General features: G+C 44.0%; 1 protein-coding gene across 5 annotated transcripts in view; it reads right to left on the bottom strand.

The window, feature by feature from the left end:
• SAMD4A (sterile alpha motif domain containing 4A) overlaps positions 1-22729 on the bottom strand; it is a 218617-nt gene that overhangs the window by 88774 nt on the left and 107114 nt on the right. For 3 of the 5 annotated variants that reach the window (XM_047861393.1, XM_047861395.1, XM_047861394.1), the window contains exon 3: positions 3670-4188. In XM_047861393.1, coding sequence (XP_047717349.1) covers positions 3670-4188 — 519 coding nt within the window. Of the gene's footprint in view, positions 1-3669; positions 4189-17538; positions 17834-22729 lie in introns of those variants that run through there. The other 2 variants (XM_047861396.1, XM_047861397.1) reach the window with 2 other exon arrangements.

Below are 22729 nucleotides of genomic sequence, written 5' to 3'. Positions count from 1 at the left end.
AAACACTTCCTAAGTGAATGAATGAAAAAATAAATGAATCTGTAATGTATGTCCAAAGTCAATACTGAATCCTAATTCTAATAATTATACCTAGGAACGTTTCTAGCATCCATTTCTTCTGCTCCATGCCTGTTCCTATCCCCATGATACCTTTGAAACTCACTGATGTTGTAGTCATCCCTTGTCATTCATCTGGCGTGCACATAGCAGACCAGGCCCCCTTACAGCATTGCTCATATCACTGTCATACAGATGGTGTTATGGCTGGCCTCTTTAGAGCTCTCAGATCCCCTCCCTGTCTACTTTTATTGCTTTCTTTCACGAGCTATTTTTCCTTCATGAACCTTTCCTTCTTCTTCACTGTCTTCCAACCCTGCGTGATCACTATAACTTCCACCCTTTTGCTCACAATGAATGTCCCTACCCTTGGTCCCCCCACTCCTGCCATCTCCATCATAGCTTACTTGCCCCATTTCTTGCAAAAGCTTTCTTGACCCTGCCGTTCACAAGAATCTTTCCATTTCAAACATTCACAGTGCTTACAGTACAGACCCCCCCATTCAGTTGACACAATCCTGTATCGCCCTATGGCAGCTGTTATTTTTTTTAACTGCGTTTTTATGTAATGCATGGGTTTTTATGCAAAATTTTTGCAGATTAGTCTGGCTAAAAGAAGATATTTCATTTTTAATTGTGAGACTGATTGATATACCTTCTTTCTCTTGTTATATTATAGGTTCCCTGAAAGTGAATCACTTTCCTTAAGCTTCTTTATATTTTCCACAGACTCAAACACAGTACTCGGTACCCAGAAAGTGGATAGTGTTTTCAGTGCAATTGAACGATGCAGAATCCACACAGGGAGGAGGCCACAAATGCTAAGGCACTTTGCTGGAGCATAATGACCAAGGGAACCAAACGTTAGTGGAATAAACCAAGATTAAAACCCAAAAACTGTGTAAGGAGGTTGTCTTCTAGTTAGTTTCTTTTCATTAGCTGTCCTTGATGTGGCTGATAATTTGAAAATGTGAAGCACTAAATGATCTCAGTTCTCTTACTATGATTTATAAATTATGTTGCTTGGTGTAGATATCTTTTTCCATTTTGAAAGAAAGAAGACATGTAGCTCTTTAGTGCAATAGAAGAGATCCTGGAGCCTTCAGTCCAATCCATTTTCTACTGCGGTGAAATGGTCAAAAGCCACAGCATACTCAAGGACACCTAGTCTACTCTGCATGGCCCTGGGCTCTGGAAAGGTGCTTCATCAGATGACAACCAGAAGGTGCAAATGCAGGCACAGACTCTGGGCTCAGTGTTAGCACTTTGCTCCTCACTGTCTTTCCCATTCTCACTGATTCACTTAGCAGATCCTGTTGCCAGCTCTGACCAGCGCTGGGCATCTACATGTGTAATCTAAAGTACCTTCACCACAGTCCTTCAAAGATGGGTATCATAAATGTTCATTGTACAAGTGAGGACCTTGCTCAGAGAGGTTAAGTAACTTGGCCAAGCTGTAGTTAGCAAACTGTAGATCTGAGATTTGGACTTAGCAGGGCATTGACACCAAGGTTCCTGTCCTTTCCGTTTTGTCAAACTGCCTCCCAGGTGCTCAGGAGATATTTAATAGAGGCACAAGTGAATGCATGACCCAAAAGTTGGCAGTTTTGACAAACACAATTTAACCACCATTGACGATGCAGAAGACTGAAGCAATGACATTCATGTTTTGTTAAAGAGATATTGAAATACAAGTGTTGACATGGCCTAAGTGTTTGCATGAAACTTGCTGGAAGACAGATCTAAGATTTCTTTGCCAATGCTCTGAAACAGGGCTCCAACCCCTTTCTTCTTCCTGACATATGTAATCTAGTTATCTCATTAAACCTTCAAGTCTTTTTCTGCTCAAGTACTACACAGGGACCCAGAGATCTGGGAGGCCATGACAGTCATTTCTGCATCACCACCGCTCTGTAGGCTGGAAGGCCCCAGGAAAAAAGGAAAGTACCCATTGACTACAATCTGATAACCATCTTGAATGTACACATCTTGTCAAGACACAGCCCTGAATGTGCAAATCAGTAGAGACAGAAATATGATGACCCAAGAATAACTTGAAGACAAGTGACATAAAATTCAACCCCTTAAAATATAAAAGACCAAGTTCTGAGAGGGCAGGCAGCTTGGAGCTCACATCTCTCCCACCTATCAAAGAGTTTTGTAACAATTACTAGATTCTGTCCCTGACCCAGGAAACTTGGGCCAAAAAGCTCTGTCATCCAGCCTACATGTGTCCGCTTTAACAGTCCCAGCCATCACTCTTTGTCACACACAAGCTAGTGAAACTGTTCCCCGGATTACTAGTCTGTGAAACAGACTGTCCTCAGAACCTCTTACATAATAAATTAATGATGCAATAATCACTTAATTCCCCAAATGTACTAGTTATCAATATCTCAGTGTAAAAATAGAGAAAAAAGGAATTAAAAATCTCATTTTGTAGCATTATGAATGCAGTATCTTAAGTATTTCCTCGGTTATTCCACTAAGGTCCTGTTTCAATTAACGTAGTTATAATTCGACACTCCTATGTATTTGAGAAAGCCATTTAAAAGGGCCCATTAGCAAAAAGATCCAAGTAGAGGTAGAGGCCAAGAAGCTGTCACCGCTAATTCTTAATACTCTCAGATCTTTTAATTGGGGGTTCCTGCATGTTGACAGGCACGTAAGGTCTAACCACAAAAGCTTTCCACTGAGAAAGTTATCTCACTGCAGACACTGTATTCACGAACACACGCAAGTAGCATGGATGATTTCTGTTCAATGACAGGCCCCCCTCCCATACTGTCACTTTACAGAAGCACAAATGGCACGTCTGTCACTTTGCTCAGCCTAAGTGGGGAGCCATACAGAGGATTCCCAGCCCTAGTCCCAGCTGCGAGCAGGGTACTTTGCCTTAGTGGTCAAAAGAGCAGAAAGCTGTCCTCTGCTCTCCCTTTCTGCAGAACGGTTCCTGACCCGCCTCTCCTAGGTGAGGCGGAGTGAGAAAAGGCCACAGCACAGAGCAGCATTCTCAAGTTAGCAAACCTACTTCCCTGGTCAGGAGGAAAAGTGCCCCCAACAACTGGGGCTAAAACCCAGAAAGTGCAAGGGAGGGAACATTCCAGGGTGAAATGAAAAAAAGGAAAAAAAAAAAAAAGGAAGAAAGAAAGAAAACAGAAAAAAAAAAAAAAAAGAAAATGCACAAACCCCATGAGGGCATCTGGTTAACCATGGGTTAGAATCAGGTTTAGAGAATCACTCATAACTCAGTGTTCTGGCAAATCCAAAAACTCCAGGGCGAAAGGCATGCGGGTAAAAGGCATTTCTACTCGTGGAAACGGGAAGTTTCCTTCTTTCACCACTTACTCTTCTCTCAAATGTATTTATTTTTCAGTCTGTTTATAACCCAAATTTGGACCATCACTCATTTCTACCTGCCCAGCATTTTTATCTTTCCAGAGTCAAAAGAGCAACAGGTATGGGATGCAAAGATCCCCTTCCCACAGCCGATTCCCATCGGCCCGTCTCTCCCAGGGTCATGGGGTGCTCAGAGCAGACATTCGCAGTGGGACATGCCACACACAGCAAGTCACCAAAGCACACTGCTTTACGGGCTTCCTGGGAACTTACTTGTACTTGTGCTGGTTCCAATCGTATTGATTGTGGTGGGGACAGATGAAGAGGAGTAGAGGGGCACATGGCCGTTCTCACACCCCAGGCTTTTGTCCTGCCAGTTGGAGGCGTTGATGCAAATCCCCGAATCCCGAGAGTTCTGCCACCCATTGAGCTTGTCATCGGAGTTCTGTCTTTGGTGATAGTAGTGAGTCTGCCCATAATCCACAGAGTCTGAGCGGCTTCGGTTCTGGCCGCCGAAGCTGGTCGACGTGCGGTCCTCCAAGTGGTTCAGCCACATGGCTAAAGCACTGCGGTCTTCCAACGAAGTGGCCGGATGTATCAAAGCATAGGACAGCAGCTGCCTGCTCTCCTCAATGTGCTGGTTGTGTTCAATAGAGTGCGCCAGGATTTTGGGCAGCAGTTTCATATACTCAACTTTTGCATCGAGGTTTCCTGGCTTCAGCAAAGGCAGGTGAGTTAACAGGAGGGAAATCACTTTATCCTTGGATTCCTGTTGCCATTGGTTAATGATTCCTGAAAAGGAAAATATACGGGGCAAATAAGCAAATACACCCACAATGGCATGAAACACCGCACTGTAGAGAGAATTCCTATGGGTTAGAGTCTCAATCTATGTACCCTGGCTGAATGTTTCTCAAAATGGCCCACTCATCAGATTGGATGACTGACTCCGGGATGTCAGGGGGCACTGACATCAATGAAACACAGAACAAATGTTCTTAGAGGTTCGGGTGCTCAATCTAATTCCCATTCAGGTCTCCAAAGAGGCTACAACTACTTTGGTACAACCAAATAGAACTTACAGCCCTGCACTCTTTCTTAGAAAAGTCTAGACACACCTTCAGATAGGGGGATAAGGAATAAGAAAATCTCCACAGAAAAGCAAGTGTTGTCAAACGTTCATTGGATCCCTTGGAGGTAAGGCTGCTTTTCCTACCCCAGACATCTGTGGAAAAGTAGTTTACACCCTGGCAAAGGCATCTGTGTGAAGTAAAACTTCCTAGATGGAGAAATCTGTCAGAAAAAGAAAGAACTCCCCTCATCTCAGTGAAGGATGCACTTTCTCATGAGAAGCTACCTCAGAAAACAATTGTGATCTCAAACCCAGGATGGGACTTAGCTCCAGTACCACCTCCGATCACACGTGATAAGCAAGCTATTTTTCTTATGTATAGAAAATCTTGTTAGTTGTCTTCATTATGGTAAAATATATATAACATAATATCTACTATTTTCACCGTTTTCAAGCATGCAGTGGTGTGGCTTTAAGGACATTCACAATGTTGTGCAGCCATCACCACCATCCATTTCCAGATCTTTTTCATCTTTTCAAATTGAAACTCTGTACTCACTGAATGATCCCTCCATATTTCTCCCCTCCCCCAGCTCCTGGCAGCCACCGCTGTATTTTCTGTCTGTCTATTTGACTACTCTAGTTACCTCTTGTAAGTGAAATTATACAGTATTTGTCCTTTTGTGACTGGTTATTTCACTTGGTATCATGTCTTCAATGTTCATTCGTGAGAAGATCCATTTTTAACACACTCTCAAGGATCCCTTCTTGTTGCCTTCTACTCAAAACACACACTTGTTGCCTTTAGGTAAACATGGATAAACAATGTACTTTGCCTTGACTGGCCTTTGAGAAGTAGCTTGTTCTGGAAACTGATAGTTATCCTGAAGATCTCAGGCCACAAGAAAGAAAGCTCCCTTCCTGAAAAGACACTCCTGACAGCTGAAGACATTGCCTCTTGCCTACAAATTACCCTACAATAGGCCAGGGCAGGGCAGTCCTACTGGCTGGCCTTCAAGAGGAATCTGCAGAGTTGAAAGGGAGTATCCGGAATTTAGCAGAAGGACTTCACAATTCCAGTAAGACAGAAACATAACAGAACAAGCTCAAGAATCATTGTTGACCAGAAGCTACAAATTCATCAGTCAAGTACTATAAAGCCCCTCGAGATCAAGGGTGTATTCAAAGAAAAGTATCAGGCAAGGAAGACATGATATATAACGAATGAATATAAGCTCCAGAACCTGGCAAACCTGGGCATGAATCCCAGATCTGCCACTTAATTTGCAGTGGGACCTTGTTAAGTTACTTCACCTACCTGAGCCTCAACTTCCTCATCAGTTAAGACTGTTACCAACAGCATCTGTCCCTCCTTGTGTGGTAATGCATTAAAAGGACCATCAAGTACTTGATGGTGGACATAATTTCTTCTACTTGTCTCTGCACTACTCAGGCCCACATTAGAGCCATGTTGGTTGGTTTTGGATACCGAGTTTTAAAAGTAATATACAGAGTCTAAGGATTACCCAGGGAAGATCATTAAAAAATATCAGAGTTGGAAGAGGTAGAAAGTCAAAAGCTGAAAGAAAATGGGGCTACTGGGCTTACAGGTGAACAATATGAAGAGACGCTCAACTCTTTTCAAGTGGGGATTTCATAAGAAGATGAAGAGCCAACTATTTGAAGTAGAAGTCTTCAAATCGAAGCAGCAGAGATTAAGATTGGATGTGGAGAAGAAATGAATTACCACAATGACAAAAGACCCAGAGGAGTCACCAAGGAAAGCCTTATAATCTATGTGCTGGAGGCCTGAAGAATAGAGATAGATGCCTAAGGGAGCACTGACGGATAGGAACGTAATGTGAGCTACACACGGTATTTAGAACTTCCTAATATTAAAAGAAAAGTGAAAAGAGGGAGGGGAAATTAATTGTAATGATGTATTTTCTTTAATCCAATGTATCAAAATACTATTTCAACTTGTAATCAACTATAAATTATTGAGGAAACATTCTACATGCCTGTCTTTGCATTAAGTCTTTGAAACGCAGGGTGTATATTACCACCGATATCACATCTCAACTTGGACTACCCACAGCTGAAGTGCTCAGAAGCCATGTATGGCTGGAGGCTACAGAATGGGCTAGCCACAGAGCTGGAGACATTCAGATGGGGAAGGCGGATGGCAGGAGGGCACAAGTGACCTCAGCACGTCCCTCCCAGCTCCAACTCTATATTTAGCTACCTGTCACCTGACAAAAGACAACCCTGGTGCATTCCGTTAGGTATGGCTTCCCTTTTAAAGTAGCTTTGGGAGACGGAGGAAGCACCAGCTCTAACTTCCCATCAATACATTTTCAGCAAACACCCAGCATGTTTTTAATTACAAGTATGCTTCGGATAAAGATAAAATCTATTCATTAAGCCCAAGGAGCTCAAGAGGCACTGGCAAGAAGCAAAAGGTCCTGAGAGGAAGATCAATCTGTCTGACATCAATCAGATGATCATATGTAGCTAGTATACACCCTGGAAAACGTAGACTTAGAAATACAATGTAGTAACAACTCTTAATACAAGTTCACGAGGCTGAGGAACTCCCTAGGTTTCTGCGAGGTCACTTCCCTGTTTGGGTATTCTACCCTTCTGCAAAAGGTCAGCCTTAAAAAAAAAAAAAGGAACAAAAACAAAACATAAATAGGACTCAGAGTGCAAACTAAACATGTTATCTCCATGTAAGCACTCTGGGTCAGGGGTAACCTGGGAGCCAGAGGAGGAACAAGCGCAGCAAAGAGGAAAGGAAAACAAGAAACCTCTGGCCCTGGTCCCTCCCAGGCCTGAAACAGTTCTTTCTGCATTTTCGGTTCAGGGCTTGGATGCTGTGGGACTGTGGTGTAGCCAGGAAGACCACCCTGACTTTTGTGTACTGCCACTGGGAACATGGACCCAAGATAGCCCTCTGAGGGTAGTCTTCCGAGGTGTACTACTGGATCAAACTATTCTGCAGCAACTACAGACACCACGCTGACAGCTGATGGTATTGAATGGTCTCTATGTGCCAGGCACTCTTCCAACCGCTGTGCGTGTAATTACTCATTTAAATCTCACAAGAAACTTATGAGGTAGGTCCTATTACAGTCTAATTTTACAGATGAGGATACAGAGGCACAGAGAGTCAAGCAATTTGCCACAGGTCCCCCGCTAGTGAGGTGGCAGAATGGGGGTACACAAATGAGCATAAAGATACATAATGATTATCATGCTAGAAGAGTTTGGCCATAAGTTCAATACATTAATATTTTTAATATAGACAATATGTGTAATGTGTAACATATTATCCACATTATAAATATTATATCATATATGTTATATAATTACATATAAAAGGTGTATATGTGTATTATATTTACAAAGACAATAATATGAATGTATCAGTAGAGTACATGGATCAGCAGAAGACTTGCCAGCTATGGAAGGGCAGGAAAAAAAGGAGTTGCAGAGACAACGTAGGTGATACTTACTGTGGGTTTTAAAGTATGTCCACACCTTCTTTGACATTCCTGTCTAAAAGATGGAGCCTAATGAATTCATTTCTCCTTCAGGGCAGGCTAGACTTAGTGAGTCATTTCTAGCAAATTGAGTGTAGCGGAAAAGACAGTGTGTGAGTTCATGGATTAGGTTATAAAAGGCACTGGCGGCTTTTGCCTTGCTTTCTTTTGGGTTACTCACTCTGGGGGAAGTTAGCTACCATGCTATGATGATACTCAAAGAACCCAGTAGGGAGAGGGGTCTTGAAAGTGAGGAACTGAGGCTTCCTGCCAACAGCTAGTACTAACTTGCTAGCCATGTGAGGGAACCATCTTGGAAACAGAACCCCCGGCCCCTTAAGCCTTCAGATGACTGCACTCTGGACCACATTTGGGAGACCCTGAGCCAGAACCTCTCATATTCCTGATCCATAGGAATTGCATGTGATAACGTGTTTGTTTTTCCTTATCTGCTAAGTTTTGGGTAATATGTTATGTGATCAAAAAAAAAAAATACAATATACCTCTTCAAAACTGGAATACACCTCTGGAAAAATTAAGTGTTAGCATTGGCTTTGAGCAGTTCAGCCCTTCAGGCAAAATCATTCCCATTCTGAGATCAACTCATGAAGCTAACCTGTTGCCACTCAACAGTCACCTCAGCCTCCCTCATCCTGATTATCCACTCGCCAAACAACTTTTGGACTATGATTTTGCTCCCGGTATCTTCATTCCTGGGTGAGAATGAACTGACCATACAGACTTGGATCGTCTCTTGCAAGATTCTGTGATGATAGCTTTTCAGGGCAAGTTAAATGGTTTCTGATCATGATTTGGCTTCCTGTGGAGGCCTTCCTGTGCTGAGTATATGGACTTGGAGTACATCTGGTCCCTCTGATGATGGCTCCTCATGGCAAGCTAATAAGCCAGCATTGCAAGGTCTACTACTTTCTAGTTAGTACTGAGTCAGTCTCTCAGGATAAGCATCCCCAGGACACTGATCAAAGAATAAGCATCTCCACCTTCACACAGAAGCCTGGTCCTACATGTGGGCACTTGGTACATGAGAGCTAGGTCCTGTCCAGCTGCCCTGCCCATTGGTCTTCTTTGTGGCATTCACACCACTTTCCAGAGAGCAAGGAGCTTTTACTGAGATGTGTAGTCAACAGATTTTCCTTACTGGGGAAGACTTAGAAATCCTGAAACTTTCAATGAGTCAATCACTTCTGTGATGCAGTTTCTGTTATCATACACCCCCATACCACTGTATTTAGTAGACACTCTGGAATACAGAGGTCCAAGAACAGCAAGATTCAATGGTGCCAACTCACTTCTACTACTTTCTCTGAATATTTTCTCTAGATAAGGAGCAAAGATGTTATTTGCTGGATGTTTTACGTGGGTAAAAGTTGATGATTTATAATTTACAAGCCAGTGACATAGGAGTAGTAAAAAAATCCTGAAAGAGCTATAATAAAAGTCCATGAGGATTAGGAAACTGTCCCAATGATTCTTAGAGTGACAAAGATTGTGCTTAAATACCAAGTCTGGTATTATTACTACACAATAGTATGTCAATGTTTAAGGGTTCCAGTTGTTAGTAAATTACCCTTAAATTGCTATTTTATTATACCCTTGTTTTTGGTTTAATAACATTTACTATAAAAGGGTTTCTCACAAGTATATTTAGGCAATTTGTTCATGCGAGAAATGGCTGGAAATTAAGTGCACACACACAAGAAGTACTGTTTAAATAAATGCAATAAAAGGCACGAATTCTAGTGGATCTTAAATGGTCAAATTCTCCTTGGAAGGATTTCTATTACACGTCATGTACTAAAGCTTTCTAAATGTAGTGCAACTCTGCACAACTTGGGGACAGATGGCCAGTGGTAATAACAGACACTATGCATTTGGTAGGAATGTGAGCTGACAGGGCACCTAAAAAGTCAGGGGGAAAAATGGCAAATCCCAACATGGCAACGGTGGGATTCTTGTGCTGGCACCTGCACTTGTCTATCGTCTCCTAAGGTGCCTACTTAAGCTAGAAATGACTGGACAAACATCCCCATAATTTGGTGGAGCCATATAAAACATGTGGATTAGACTAGCTGTTATGGGGGACTGGGACAGCATGCAGTTACTGAGCCCCTATAGCTGCAAGTGGTGCTTTGAGCAGATATAAAGGACTGGATAGATAGAAACTTTCTCCATTTTCAAGGAGGTTAACTGCCAGCTTCCAAGGTGGCTCCCATGGATCCTTGCCTCTCAGTATTCACACCCTTGTGTATTCTCCTCCCACACTGAATCCAAACAGGTCTGTGTGACCAATAGAGTGTGGTAAGGTGTTCTGAGATTAGGTCATAGAAGGCATTGTAGCTTCCACCTCCTCTCTTGGCTCCCGCACTCTGCAGGAAGGTAGCCACATCAATTATGAAGACACTCAGGCAGCCCTGGGGGAGGCTTGTGTGGGGAGGAAATCGGACCTCCTGCTAACAGCCAGCACCAACTTGCCAGCCATGTGAGTGAGCTACCTTGGAAGTGGATTCTCCAGTTCTAGTCAATATCTTGACTGCAACCATGCAAGAGACCTTAAGCCAGAACTACCCAGCAAGGTTGTCCCAAATTTCTGACCCTCAGAAAACTGTGAGGGGAAGATGATGTGAAGCTCTTAAGTTTTGGGGTGATTTGTTACACAGCAATAGTTGATGAATATAGCTTACTAGTTAACTAATTAGAGCTTCATGTTATTTGGTAAAAAAACAAAAAATCACTCAAAAATGCTACTGCCCCAGGGCTCCTGGGTGGCTCAGTTGGTTAAGCATCCGACTTCAGCTCAGGTCATAATCTCACAGTTTGTGAGTTCGAGCCCCGCATCGGGCTCTGTGCTGACAGCTGGGAGCCTGGAGCCTGCTTCGAATTCTGTCTCCCGTTCTCTCTGATCCTCCCCCACTCATGCTCTGTCTCTCTCTCTCCTTCAAAAATAAATAAAAACATTAAAAAAAAATTTTTTTTAATGCTACTGCCCCTTGAATTCACTAGAAAAGAAAGGAATCTATGTAGTAGACTACATAGCCCATTATAACCATTAGAGCTTTCTCTGGGACCATGAGGGTCATTAGCTGTTGGTCATTCACTGACCATCCTCAAAGGGTACCTGTGACTTGAACAGACACCTACAATACCCACTTACCACTCCCAAGTGATCTGGTCATTCTTCAAGGGGGATTTTCTATCTTGGTCACTCTTTTTCCTGGGCACTGGCATGACTAGGTGCTCCATGAGGTCTCCTTTGCTCCTGAAGGACCCAGGCCAGTAGTCAACTAGTCCTGAGATCTTGGCCAAGAGCTCAAGTTAGGGCTGGGATTCACATTCAGGTTTCTGACCTCCTCCTGGCCATGGCTAACTTTTGTAGGTCTAAGGCTGCCCATTCCCAGCGGGCACATAAAACTGGCCAGCTCCCCTGACCACTTGCCTCAGTTTTGACCTCATGTCTGTACAGATGACTCCCATATTTGTATCTCTGGCCCAGGTCTCATCTTGGATGCACATTCAGTTGCATCTTCTACACATCCACTGGGATGATCTCAAAGTTACTCTGTCCAAAACTGAGTTCCCCCTCTTGCTGTCACTAGATCTGCTCCTTCGGTCCTCTGTTCTATCTCAGCAATGGCTCGTCTATCTTTCCAGTAGCTTGGGTTGAAACCTTCGAGCATCATGGACTGACTACTCCTCTTATATCCCATGTTTAATCTGTTAGCAACTCTGTGTGCTGAATCTTTAAAACATACCCAGATTCTAACCACCTCTCACCACACTTCTGTATTCCATCCACCTCCTGCCCCACAAACAACATAACAAACAGAATCATCTTTTTATACTGGAAGATAGGTCATGTCACTTCTCTGATCAAACATTCCAATGGTTTCTCATCTCTGAGCAAAAGCCATACAATAACATATTAGGTCCTCTATGATGGAACCTCATTCCCCACTACTGGTCCCTCATTCTTTTCAGTCCATTTGGATTCCTTGTTGTTTCTTTCACATGCCAGATATGTGCTACCCCTCAACCTTTGCATTTGCTGTTTCTTCTGCCTGGAATGCTTTTTCCCCTACCCAGATCCACATCCAGCCCCTCTCAGTTATGCCTTTGCTTAAAATGTTGCCTTCTGAGTGAGAACTTCTCTGTCCACAGTATTTTAAATTGCCCATATTACTCCCTCACCTTACACTTCCTTATCCACCGTGCCTTGCTTTATTTTTCTCCACAGCATTTACCATGTGACCTGTTGTGTATCACACCTATTTTCTGTACTTCTCCACTAGACAATAGCTCCATGTGGGTAGTAATGTTGTGCCCATTTTCCCATGCATTGTCATTTATCAATCGCATTTTTATTTTTTTTTTTTTATTTTTAATTTTTTTTTTCAACGTTTATTTATTTTTGGGACAGAGAGAGACAGAGCATGAACGGGGGAGGGGCAGAGAGAGAGGGACACACAGAATCGGAAACAGGCTCCAGGCTCTGAGCCATCAGCCCAGAGCCCGACGCGGGGCTCGAACTCCCGGACCGCGAGATTGTGACCTGGCTGAAGTCCGACGCTTAACCGACTGCGCCACCCAGGCGCCCCTATCAATCGCATTTTTAAATGGCTACATAAAGTTGTTCCCAGGCATTTTGTTTGAGAGTGGTTTGTTAGACTTTGGGATTTCTTACTCAAATCTTAGGCATTTCCTAGGAATTTCTTTTAAATGAAGAATTGGTGACCTGCAAACTATTATAGGTGTCACGGGTCACCCTGAAACAGTTCAGTCACCTCTTTCTAGTTGGACTGTGCAGAATTCTGATTACTTTTAGCTTTAGTGTCAAATAAAAACAGGAACGTGTAAAAGAGGAAAATAAAATGACTAACTTAATTTTCAAAATCTTCACTACATTCCCCTCTCAGTATTGTTAGGATGGAAAATTTCCCCACGTGCTGGAAAACAAAAGCATAATGGGTGATTTTTCTTGATTGTAACTGACACCAATTAAAGTAATCTTCATGATAAAGATTCATTAGGCTGAGGCAGCAGAATTAGATGTATTTAATATGACTCTCTTGCAAACATCTGTTGAAGAAAGAAAGAAAACCAATGCCAATAGGGCTGTGTTAAAACTATTGTAACATCCAAATTTTTTGGCCGTAAGTAATTATGTTCTAATAAAACCTCACAGGAATGGGTCTCCTAAGAGTCATATAAATTAGAGATGAAGAAAATGTTACCTTACTCTTGACAAATGCAAGACAAATCCTTACAAACCACATTCAGCTAGTTTTTTTTATACCAAAAACCTCTCAGAGGAGAGGCCATAAATGTTCCCAAAGCAGGAAGTTTTCCCACTCACTAAACTTCAGTGCCGTTCTCGCACTCCCAGACCACCACTGACAAAACCCCACACACCACAGAATGACTCTCCAATAGCATTTCAGAATAATGAATTGGCAATCCTCATGCTGACCTTGCAAAGGAGGAAAACATGCTTTGTCCGAGAACACGCAGATTCGGGCCTTATTCCATGAGCAGTTCTACAAATGAGAACTTTGAAAGAAGCACACTGTTGTCCAGGTAGCCTACCTGCCATCGTATTTATTAGTGAAGAACTCCAGGCTAAAATCTTTGGCAATGGCCAGATGGAGTCCATAAGGAGTGTCCTGAGAGAAATATACACAGGTCAAATCTCAAAGGAATAGTTCATGCTTGATCCAACAGACCAAACTGAACAACAGCCACTTCCCACAGTAGGTTTACAAACCTCACAAAGTCTGGGAAGGGCTGATTCACCTGTGACAACAGGGGGCCATTCTGTGTCTTTAAATGAGTCTGGGCTGTTAAGTCTCACACTTTCTAAAATAATGTGGAAGTTGCTCAGCAACTTACAGGCAAAATTTCCCATCCTGAGAGATGGGAATCCAAAGTGTAAGTGCGAATGTAAGAGCCCTGTGATGTGTGTAAATACTGTCACCAAGGAACAGCACATATACATCCCCAAAATAGACGTGCCAGAAAAGTTGACTGTAAAATTCATGTATCACTCATTTAGGTATGAAATCTGAAATACATGTAAAAGTTATTCTAGGGGAGGAGAGAATGGACAATTCTGTGGAGGGAGGATATTCAAATCCATGGTCACAAATTAACTGTTACTGTATTTGAAAAGAAGGGCCTAATCAACTGTGTAAGGATTGAGTTGGGTAAGCAACCCTCAAACGTTTCCAATCCTGCTTGCTTTTCCTCATTAGGTATAGCCCTGTAGAGGGAGTGAGAGGCACACCTCTCCTTCTGGTTCTCTTGAGCTATTAGCCAACTCCAGGAATTTATGCAAAGGTAAGCAGAAAAGGCAGTTTATTTTCTTTCACCTGTTCTTTGTGCATCAAACTCATTTTCAGGTAAGTAGGTCTGTCGATGTGCTCAGAATAAGGTTGTTTTGGTTTTCTTGAGAAGGGGAGCTACTTTTTAATTTCTAAAGTCCTCTGTTAAGAAGGAAGAAAGGCAGGAAGGACAATAGAAAAGGATGAAGTTCTGTAATTAGAAATGAGAATGGCCAAGGCCGTTTCTGTCCTTTTGGGCTATTCCCTCCTTCTGGGCATCCCACCTTGAAATTAAAGAGACTCAGAGGTCAGTGGCTGGACCAGAATCAGGAGCACTAACCAGATGAGGACGCTTTGCTTTAGCAGACTTTGTGGGAAAGTTGCAGGAGGAGACAAGAGCTCACAGCCCACAGTTTTATAGACTATAGACAAAGCTTCTCGTGCATCCTTTCTGAGCCTCAAACATACCGTCTAGAATTCTAAACCAAAAGAGGACCCCAAAACAGCAAGAGGACTTATATAACACTGGTCCAGTGCTGGGAGTGACAGCAGTGGCCCATTTTGTTTTTTTAAAAAAACTTTTTTTAATGTTTATTTATTTTTGACTGAGAGAGAGCGAGAGAGAGAGAGAGAGAGAGAGCGAGAGCATGAGTGGGGGAGGGGCAGAAAGAGAGGAGAAAACAGAATCTGAAGCAGGCTCTAGGCTCTGAGCTGTCAGCACAGAGCCCAACGCTGGGCTCGAACTCACAGACTGCGAGATCATGACCTGAGCCGAAGTCGGACATTCAACCAACTGAGCCACCCAGGCACGCTCCATTTTGTTTTAATCTAGCTTTACACCACCACCTTTAAGGGGAGATGTATTTATTAAGCTGTTGGGTCTTTATCTTTAGTCCCTATCAATGTTGATGGCCCAGTGTTAGGGTCTGTCCTCCTTAATGGGGTGTGTGGGGTCAAAGATAGCCATGGGAAAAGTTTTGTACCCCACAGAAATGTCCGCAATACAAAAAAATTGGACAGAATCAGACCAGAGAGGTAGAAAAAATACTTTAAGAAGGCCTCCATTTATAGAACCAACCAGCAACTCTGTAAGGAATAGAATCCATTTTCTAAAATAACCCCCAGAACCTCCAGCAGACCTCCAATGAGCATCCAACACATTGTTTACTGGAAAAAACACAAAAAGCTTAATCGATTATCACTACACCAATGGAGACAACTTGTGGGAGTTCAAATCTTAAAAGATTTATTATCAAATATTTTCTGCTGTAGATATGCCCTGCATACATCCAAACCCTTCCCCTCGTGCTCCCCATCCTCATCCATGATGTGGCTTAAGAATCTGCCTCCTCCCTGTTGATCTGCTCTAGCCCTCACTGCCTCTCTACCACACAGACCAGCTCAATGATGTACATGCTGTGTGACTCTCTCCTGAATGAAGACTGCTGGCTCCCTGAGGGCTGGGACAGTGCCTCCCATTTATGTGTCTCTTAATGCTTGTCTAGGTCAGTGCTTGATCACGCAGGCTTGCTGGACCACAGTGGACAAAAGATACATGTGCTTTTCCCATCCAAGTACTAACTAAGCCCGACCCTGCTTAGCTTCCAAGATCAGAAGAGATCGGGCACGTTCAGGGTGGTATGGCCATAGACACATGTGCTTTTCTATCATAACCGCTGACACAGCAGATCTGTTCCTGCCCAGCTTTGTCTGTCTCTGTTTAGGGTGGTAAGTGTCAACAGCAGAAACCTTCAGACTAGGGCAGAATAGTGAGGGGACACTGGGCTCTAGCAGAAGGGGAGCTCTAGCCTCCCTTCGGAGGTGGATGCCGCCCGTGTCTTCACATTAGCTCCTCCCGAGGTCCTCCTGAGGTTCAGTCAGCTCTCAAAGAGCCATCTCCCACTAACCTACACACACACACACACACACACACACACACACACACAGGTGGAAGCCGAGCTGTCTGGAGACTCAGACCCCAAGACATAGGTTACAAGTACCTAAGATATGCTCAGTTGTCTTGGGTGTCCTTTCTGAGGTATTCACTTCCAAAAACTGTAGGAGCATCAGGTGCTCTAAGTGACTTGAGGAAAAGAAAGATAAGAAAGCATAGCGACTGACAGCATAGACTCTAGCTGTGTTGTCTGGGCTTGAATCTTGAATTCCGACCATCCATTTGGTTAGCAGTGTGACCTTGGGCAATTCACTTAACCGCTCTACACACTTCAGTTTCCTCATTTGGAAAATGGGATACCTCATAGGACTGTTAAGATGTTTGAATTATTTAATCTGTGTAAAGCAAGGGACCACTGTCTGGCCCATAGTGAATGCTATAAAATTGTTAATGATGTTACCATCATAGAAGGGACCAGGGCAATGCTCCATGGGATCCTCTCCTGCAGGCTGGGGAAGGGGAGGAAGAGAGGCTAGGAGAGCCAAAAAGGCCTAAGACACAGGTTCTTAGTATCGTACCACCCCCAGCCCCCCCACCCCAGGCCTCCCCACACACACCTGGGAACCTGTTAGAAATGCAAAATCTGGATCCCCATTATAGATCTACTAAATCAGAAACTCTGTTTAAAAACCTCTTCAGGTGATTTGAATCCAGGCTTAAGTTTGAGAACCACTGGTCAAAGGAACTTAGAGAAAAATCAAGGCCTCCAATTTCTAGCGTTGGCATGGTCAGCAGGTTAAGGCTGATGTGAAACCAGGTAGGAAAAATAATATCCTACCAGGAGAAGGGCTAAGAGGAATCAACTCAATCGGTGGCAGGGACCTATTTTTAAGAGGAAGTTGTTGGAGTTTTAAGAAAGTTATCAACAAATAAGCAAGCAAAACGTCATAATATTTCTACGAGAGGGATGATCTCTCAAGTGTTGTGGTTACAGCAACCTAGCTAGTAAAAAGGAGTGACGGCACCCTCAAAGGCTCAACAGAGAGGCCTCGATCCAGCCCACTTGGGTTTCAGAATGCTGTTAGAACCATTAACAAAGTCTGACCAGGCCTGGGGGTCGCTCACGATAAAATGTAGGTGAGAATTTCCGTTCTAAAGTATCTTGACCGTAGAACCACACCGTCGCAAACCACTCCCACATCGCCCCCACCCCGGAGTTCTGCGCTGCTCTGAGAAGGATGGAGGTGGGTGTGCAGTTGGCCCAGAAGAGCCTAGACCACGCGGTCAGACCATTACCTCTAGACGGTTGCTCCGGAGAGCCGTCAGGTAAAGAAGTATCAACTCACGGGTCCGATGATGAACCACGAGACACGCAGCAACAGGAGCAAAATTCTCTTGATTAGAGGACCGTTAAGATTTTGCTGAGTTTGGGGGAGAGGGCACAGACGCTGTATAGGTTATATGGAGCTGAACACATTACAGTTGAACCAGATGGTAGATGAAAAGCTGAGTTGATGGAATTATCACATAAGGGATTGCTCCATCTCCTCCCTCCCCACTTTGTCCTCCTCCTTTTCTCCCCTCCTCTGGTGTCCACTGGGCACAGCTCATCATTATTGAGTGTCCAGCTGGGTATTGTGATGTCAGAGGCATCGCCCACAGTGGACGATGCTGGAGGAGAGACTAGAGGCCCAGCCATGTCTGGGGACACATGGCCTGACTGGAGCTCCTGTGATACCATGTGGCACCCGCTCCCTCCATTTACTGCTAACATCTCACACCTCATACATCTCTGGAATCCTTTATCCTCCCCTCCCAAAACCAATATTGTGCTTCAGGGAAACTGAGGCACAGAGAAGCTCACACAAGGTCATGCAGCAACACTCTGGTATGCCCATGAACAGTGCCAGAGTTTCCTGACCACTCATCCACACCAGTCCAGGGGCCCCAGCTGCCTTTTATAGAAAGTTTCCACACACCTTCTATTCCTAACCTTGATCACAAGCATCGCCGGTCCACATGCTTTGGAAGCACCAGCAGACTCTCTGTGTCACAGACTTAGTAACGCGCCCCATTTAGGACCATGAGCACAACTTGTTTGCACTGGACGCGGAGTTCTAGATATTCTTCTTGGGCTGCATTTTTGTTTTTATTTCAAACACAGCCAACTAATCAGGGCTTTCTACATCAAAAAAAGCCAATTTTGATTCTCCACAAAAAATCAGCAGCTTACCACACACACCTTTCCAGGTCATCCCCGAGATGCCAAGGGCATCAAGGGTCTGTCTGCGATTTGGGGTAGGAAGAACACTTTGTTCCCAGCTGCCCATGGTGGGGAGCAGTACCCATCTTTTTTGGTTTTTATTTTGCAGGCTGATATTAATAGTAACAGGACATGAAAGATAACCTAATAAATAGAGGTTATATATATATTTACATGGATATATATCAGAATGTCTTGACCTTGAGATCAAAAATGGGGTAGGGCCTTTGGAAGAGAATAATGCAAGCCCCTCAGAAGATCTGAAGGTGAAGGTGCAGAGCAAATAAATAACCTTTAGCACATGGCTTGCTCCACTAATCACTGAACAGATTCCAGTACCTAAATAAAGCCCCAGAAAACCTACACATGGCAAGAACTGACTCACTAATAAAACAACTGATGGGCCAACATAGGGAGTGCTCACCGCCAGTAAGGTGACTTGGTTTCTCAACACGAAAGAAGTACATTTCAACTGTGTAGTAAATAAAATAAAAGTTCATTGTAAAAGAGCCCCGACTGTCCCCCATGTGATCCGCCTTTGCTGCCTCCTCATGTGACTGGCCTCCCAATTTAGAGCGTAACCAACTCCCAGTGACCTGTAATAACACCATTCCCAAATTAGAGCTCTCAATTTGACTTGGCCTCGGTCCCTCCCTCAAAGCAAAATAAAGCATCCGTTTTCTTTTTTTCACATTCATAATACTCTTCTTTTTGAGTTGCCAACTCAAACCCTGCTCCAGTCAGATTGAGCCCTTCCTCTAGTTTTTTTTTTTCTAGTTAGCCAAAGAGCCCGATGGAAAAACACCAAGAGACAAAAACAAAAACAAAATCAGACAAAAATTCCAAGTAAGTGACATTCAGCTGGAAAAGCTATGATTCACATGCAAATAAAAAATCTCCCTGAATTCACTGTTATATGACGCAAGCCTCTGGCTTCGACATAAAAAGGGCAGAATGAAATCACCCACAATTAAACTCACTCTGGAATACTGGAATTCTCTGGCTAGGCCTCCCCAACTAATGATAAGAAAACCCCCAACTGTGACAGAATGAAGCTAATTGTGTTGGATCCCAGGGCATCCCCACCTCAGCTGACACTCATTCCCCAACCCAGCATCCTCCACCTTCCCTCATCCCCTGACCTGGACTCAGCATAGCCTACAAGGAGATGGGGCTCAGACGGGTCTCCCAGGGGAAGCCCTCCTTTCTGGGCAGACCGAGGGGATTGTGCTGAGAACTGTGGACCTCACCTCCCACCCCCCACCATCACACTTCCCCTTTTTCTCCTCAGGGGAAAGTTGGTCAGATACCACTTTTTTTTCCAGATGGTTCCCTTAGGATGTGCACTCCATATGCCTGAGAATCACAGAATTCTGGAGATTGGAAGGGCCCTCAAAGATTCCCTTTCCTTTACTATTTGTGGGGGGTCCCACCCCATGATTCTTCTGTGATGCTCACCAAGGCTGAGCTCCTTCCTAGCCATGGGGAGCCCACTTTTACCATCAAAGGGGCTAGGATTATTAAAGCCATAATTGGCCTCTGCAACTTCTTCCCATTCAACAAAGGTCAATTTTTCTGAAACCCACAAAGAAGAAATCTAGAGATACTTGTACACCCATTCATAGCAGCCTTATTCACAATAACCAAAAGCAACCCAAATGTCCACCAACAGATGAACGGATAAACAAAGTCTGGTATATACATACAATGGAATACTATTCAGCCTTTAAAAGGAGCGAAATTCTGATACATGCTGCAACATGGATAAAAACTGAAAACATTAAGTGAAATAAAGGAAGCCAGGCACTAAAGAACAAATAGCATATGATTCCTCTTATAGGAGTACCTAGAGTAGGCAAATTCAGAGAGACAGAAAGTAGAATCGTGGTCACCTGGGGCTGAGGGGAGGGGGGTAGCTATTGTTTAATGTGTGAAGAGTTTCTGTTTGGGATGATGAAAAGGTTTTGGAAATGCAGAGCGGTGAAAGTAGCACTGCACGGGGCATATAATTAGTATAACAGGACTGTACACTTAAAAATGATCAAATGGGGGCGCCCGGGTGGCTCGGTTGGTTGGGCGTCCGACTTCGGCTTAGGTCATGATCTCACGGTTCGTGGGTTCGAGCCCCGCATCGGGCTCTGTGCTGACAGCTCAGAGCCTGGAGCCTGCTTCAGATTCTGTGTCTCCCTCTCTCTCTGACCCTCCCGCGTTCATGCTCTCTCTCTGTCTCAAAAATAAATAAACATTAAAAAAATTTTTTTAAAAATGATCAAATGGCAAATGTTATGTACATTTTATTGCAATTAAAATTTAAAAAAATCTATTCCCCCTTTCACAGGATAGCTATCTCCCTAAATTTTCTTTTTCAACCTCAAAATCCCCAGTTCCTTCTAATAATCTTTAGATAATATGATGTCTATGAGCAAGCTTCCTGGCCACACTCCTCTGGGTTTACTCGGTATCTCTCTGAAAACCTGGCATCCAGAACTGAACAGCAGACTGTGCAAGCCCCTTCCTGCCCAGGGTCTCCCTCTGAGGTACGCCGCTTAACCCCCAAATGAAAGCTTCACAGGGTGAGCCTCCTGACGGCCTATTTTGGCTAGCTGGGCAAAAAGGGCCAGGTTCAAAAACCTTCCATATTCCACCCCCAGCCCCTACTGCCTCCCCAGGCCCAGATCCACCTCCCAGACAGCTGTGGGCAGCTGCAGCTGAGAACTGAAACCATCCGAGGCAGCTAGAGGGGGGCGTGGAGTGGGGCTGAGTCTCAGCTGAGCACACTCCGGCCTTTCCACAGATCTCCCTCGTTTCCCGTAGGTGTTTGGCAAATGGAGACAGGGTGGGCCCGGGAGGCTTCTCTCCAGGCACGCGGGGATGTCTCTTAGCAGCCACCCACCACCAGGCTGTAGCCACCATCATGGTGTTCAACTATACGGGCCGAACCAGTCTCACTGGGCTCAGTACACTGGCCCCTCTGGGTTCTTCTGGAAAAGCTTTGAAAGTTTGAGGTAGGAAAGCTCCCTTTTGCATTTTAAAGTATGTTGAAACTGAGCAGCCTGGGTGTTGGTCTGATTCCACAAGTGAGTAATCCATTTCCTGAAAGTAAACTGCTCACCCTTTGGAAGTGGACCAGCGATTTGGGGGTGCAGTCTGAAGTGTCGCTAACTGGGTAAATATTTACAGACACAAGCCATGGAGCTTTTCTAGGAATGTCAGTTAATTCGCTAAATTAATGACCCTTAAGGTGGAACCCTTAAAAAAAGGTTAATTCATCTCTAACGGGTGAATAATTTATGCCTGGGACAAGGTATTGGTTGGGATGGCGTGGGGGTGGGGTGGGGTATGCTTGTCTGACTGGTTAGAATAACCACATAAAAATTAAAACCAGGCCTGACTTAAAATCTCTATCTTCTGACTTTTTTTTGACTCCTGATTTTCTATTAATATCTGAGCCAATGATGGGTTGACTTTGGAAAACTCTTTTCTTTGCCAATATTTTGCCTGGAGTTTGAAATGACAAGATTTTAAACAATTCCTTTTTGGTAAGTCTACTGGCCTCGGGGATTCCATACAGAAGATCTAAATGCATCCACCACTCACTAAAAGACTGTGCTCACCTGGCTGTACCTGAAAGATTTGCTTCCCCAAGTCTTCTGTGTGGGCAATTTTACACTTCAATCAGCTGGCTTGAAAGAGCCTTTTGCCTTGAATAATAAAAAGGTGATTTCTTTTTGGCTCAAACGATCACTTAAACAATCCTTTCAAAAACACTCCCAGGCCAACTTCTCATCCGCCTCCATAAGACAGGCAATCTGTAAGAAGTAATCTAAATTTTCTTTAAAAGTATGTAGCTAGATGAATGTTTTTGGAGCTCTTTTGGGAAGAAGATGAGTTTGTGTGTGTGGTGGGCTCCGAGGTATGAATAAATCAGTCTGAGAAGCAATTCTCAATCGCAGAATCATGGAAGTTTCTGAATCTGACAGACAAGAGGTCATTCTGGATTCCCAGCCTCATGCTCAGCCTCCCTCCAGCACTCTTCTGTCTCCAAACAAGCCCGTTTGTTGGAATCACATGTGACTGATGGGCTCAGGCATCACCACTACCCACGTGGGTCTTCCCAAGCAGAAATGGGGTTTTCCCTGACTCCCTCTGAGCCCTGGCATGGTCCTGTGCCTCACACTCTGTCCTGTCTTACAAGTACTTGTGCCTGGGTTTTAGACCAATCCT

The sequence above is a fragment of the Prionailurus viverrinus genome, chromosome B3 (assembly GCF_022837055.1).
Source record: "Prionailurus viverrinus isolate Anna chromosome B3, UM_Priviv_1.0, whole genome shotgun sequence".
Lineage (NCBI taxonomy): Eukaryota > Metazoa > Chordata > Mammalia > Carnivora > Felidae > Prionailurus > Prionailurus viverrinus.
Note: the sequence above shows the minus strand (reverse complement) of the source record. Positions and strands in the feature narration are given on the sequence as shown.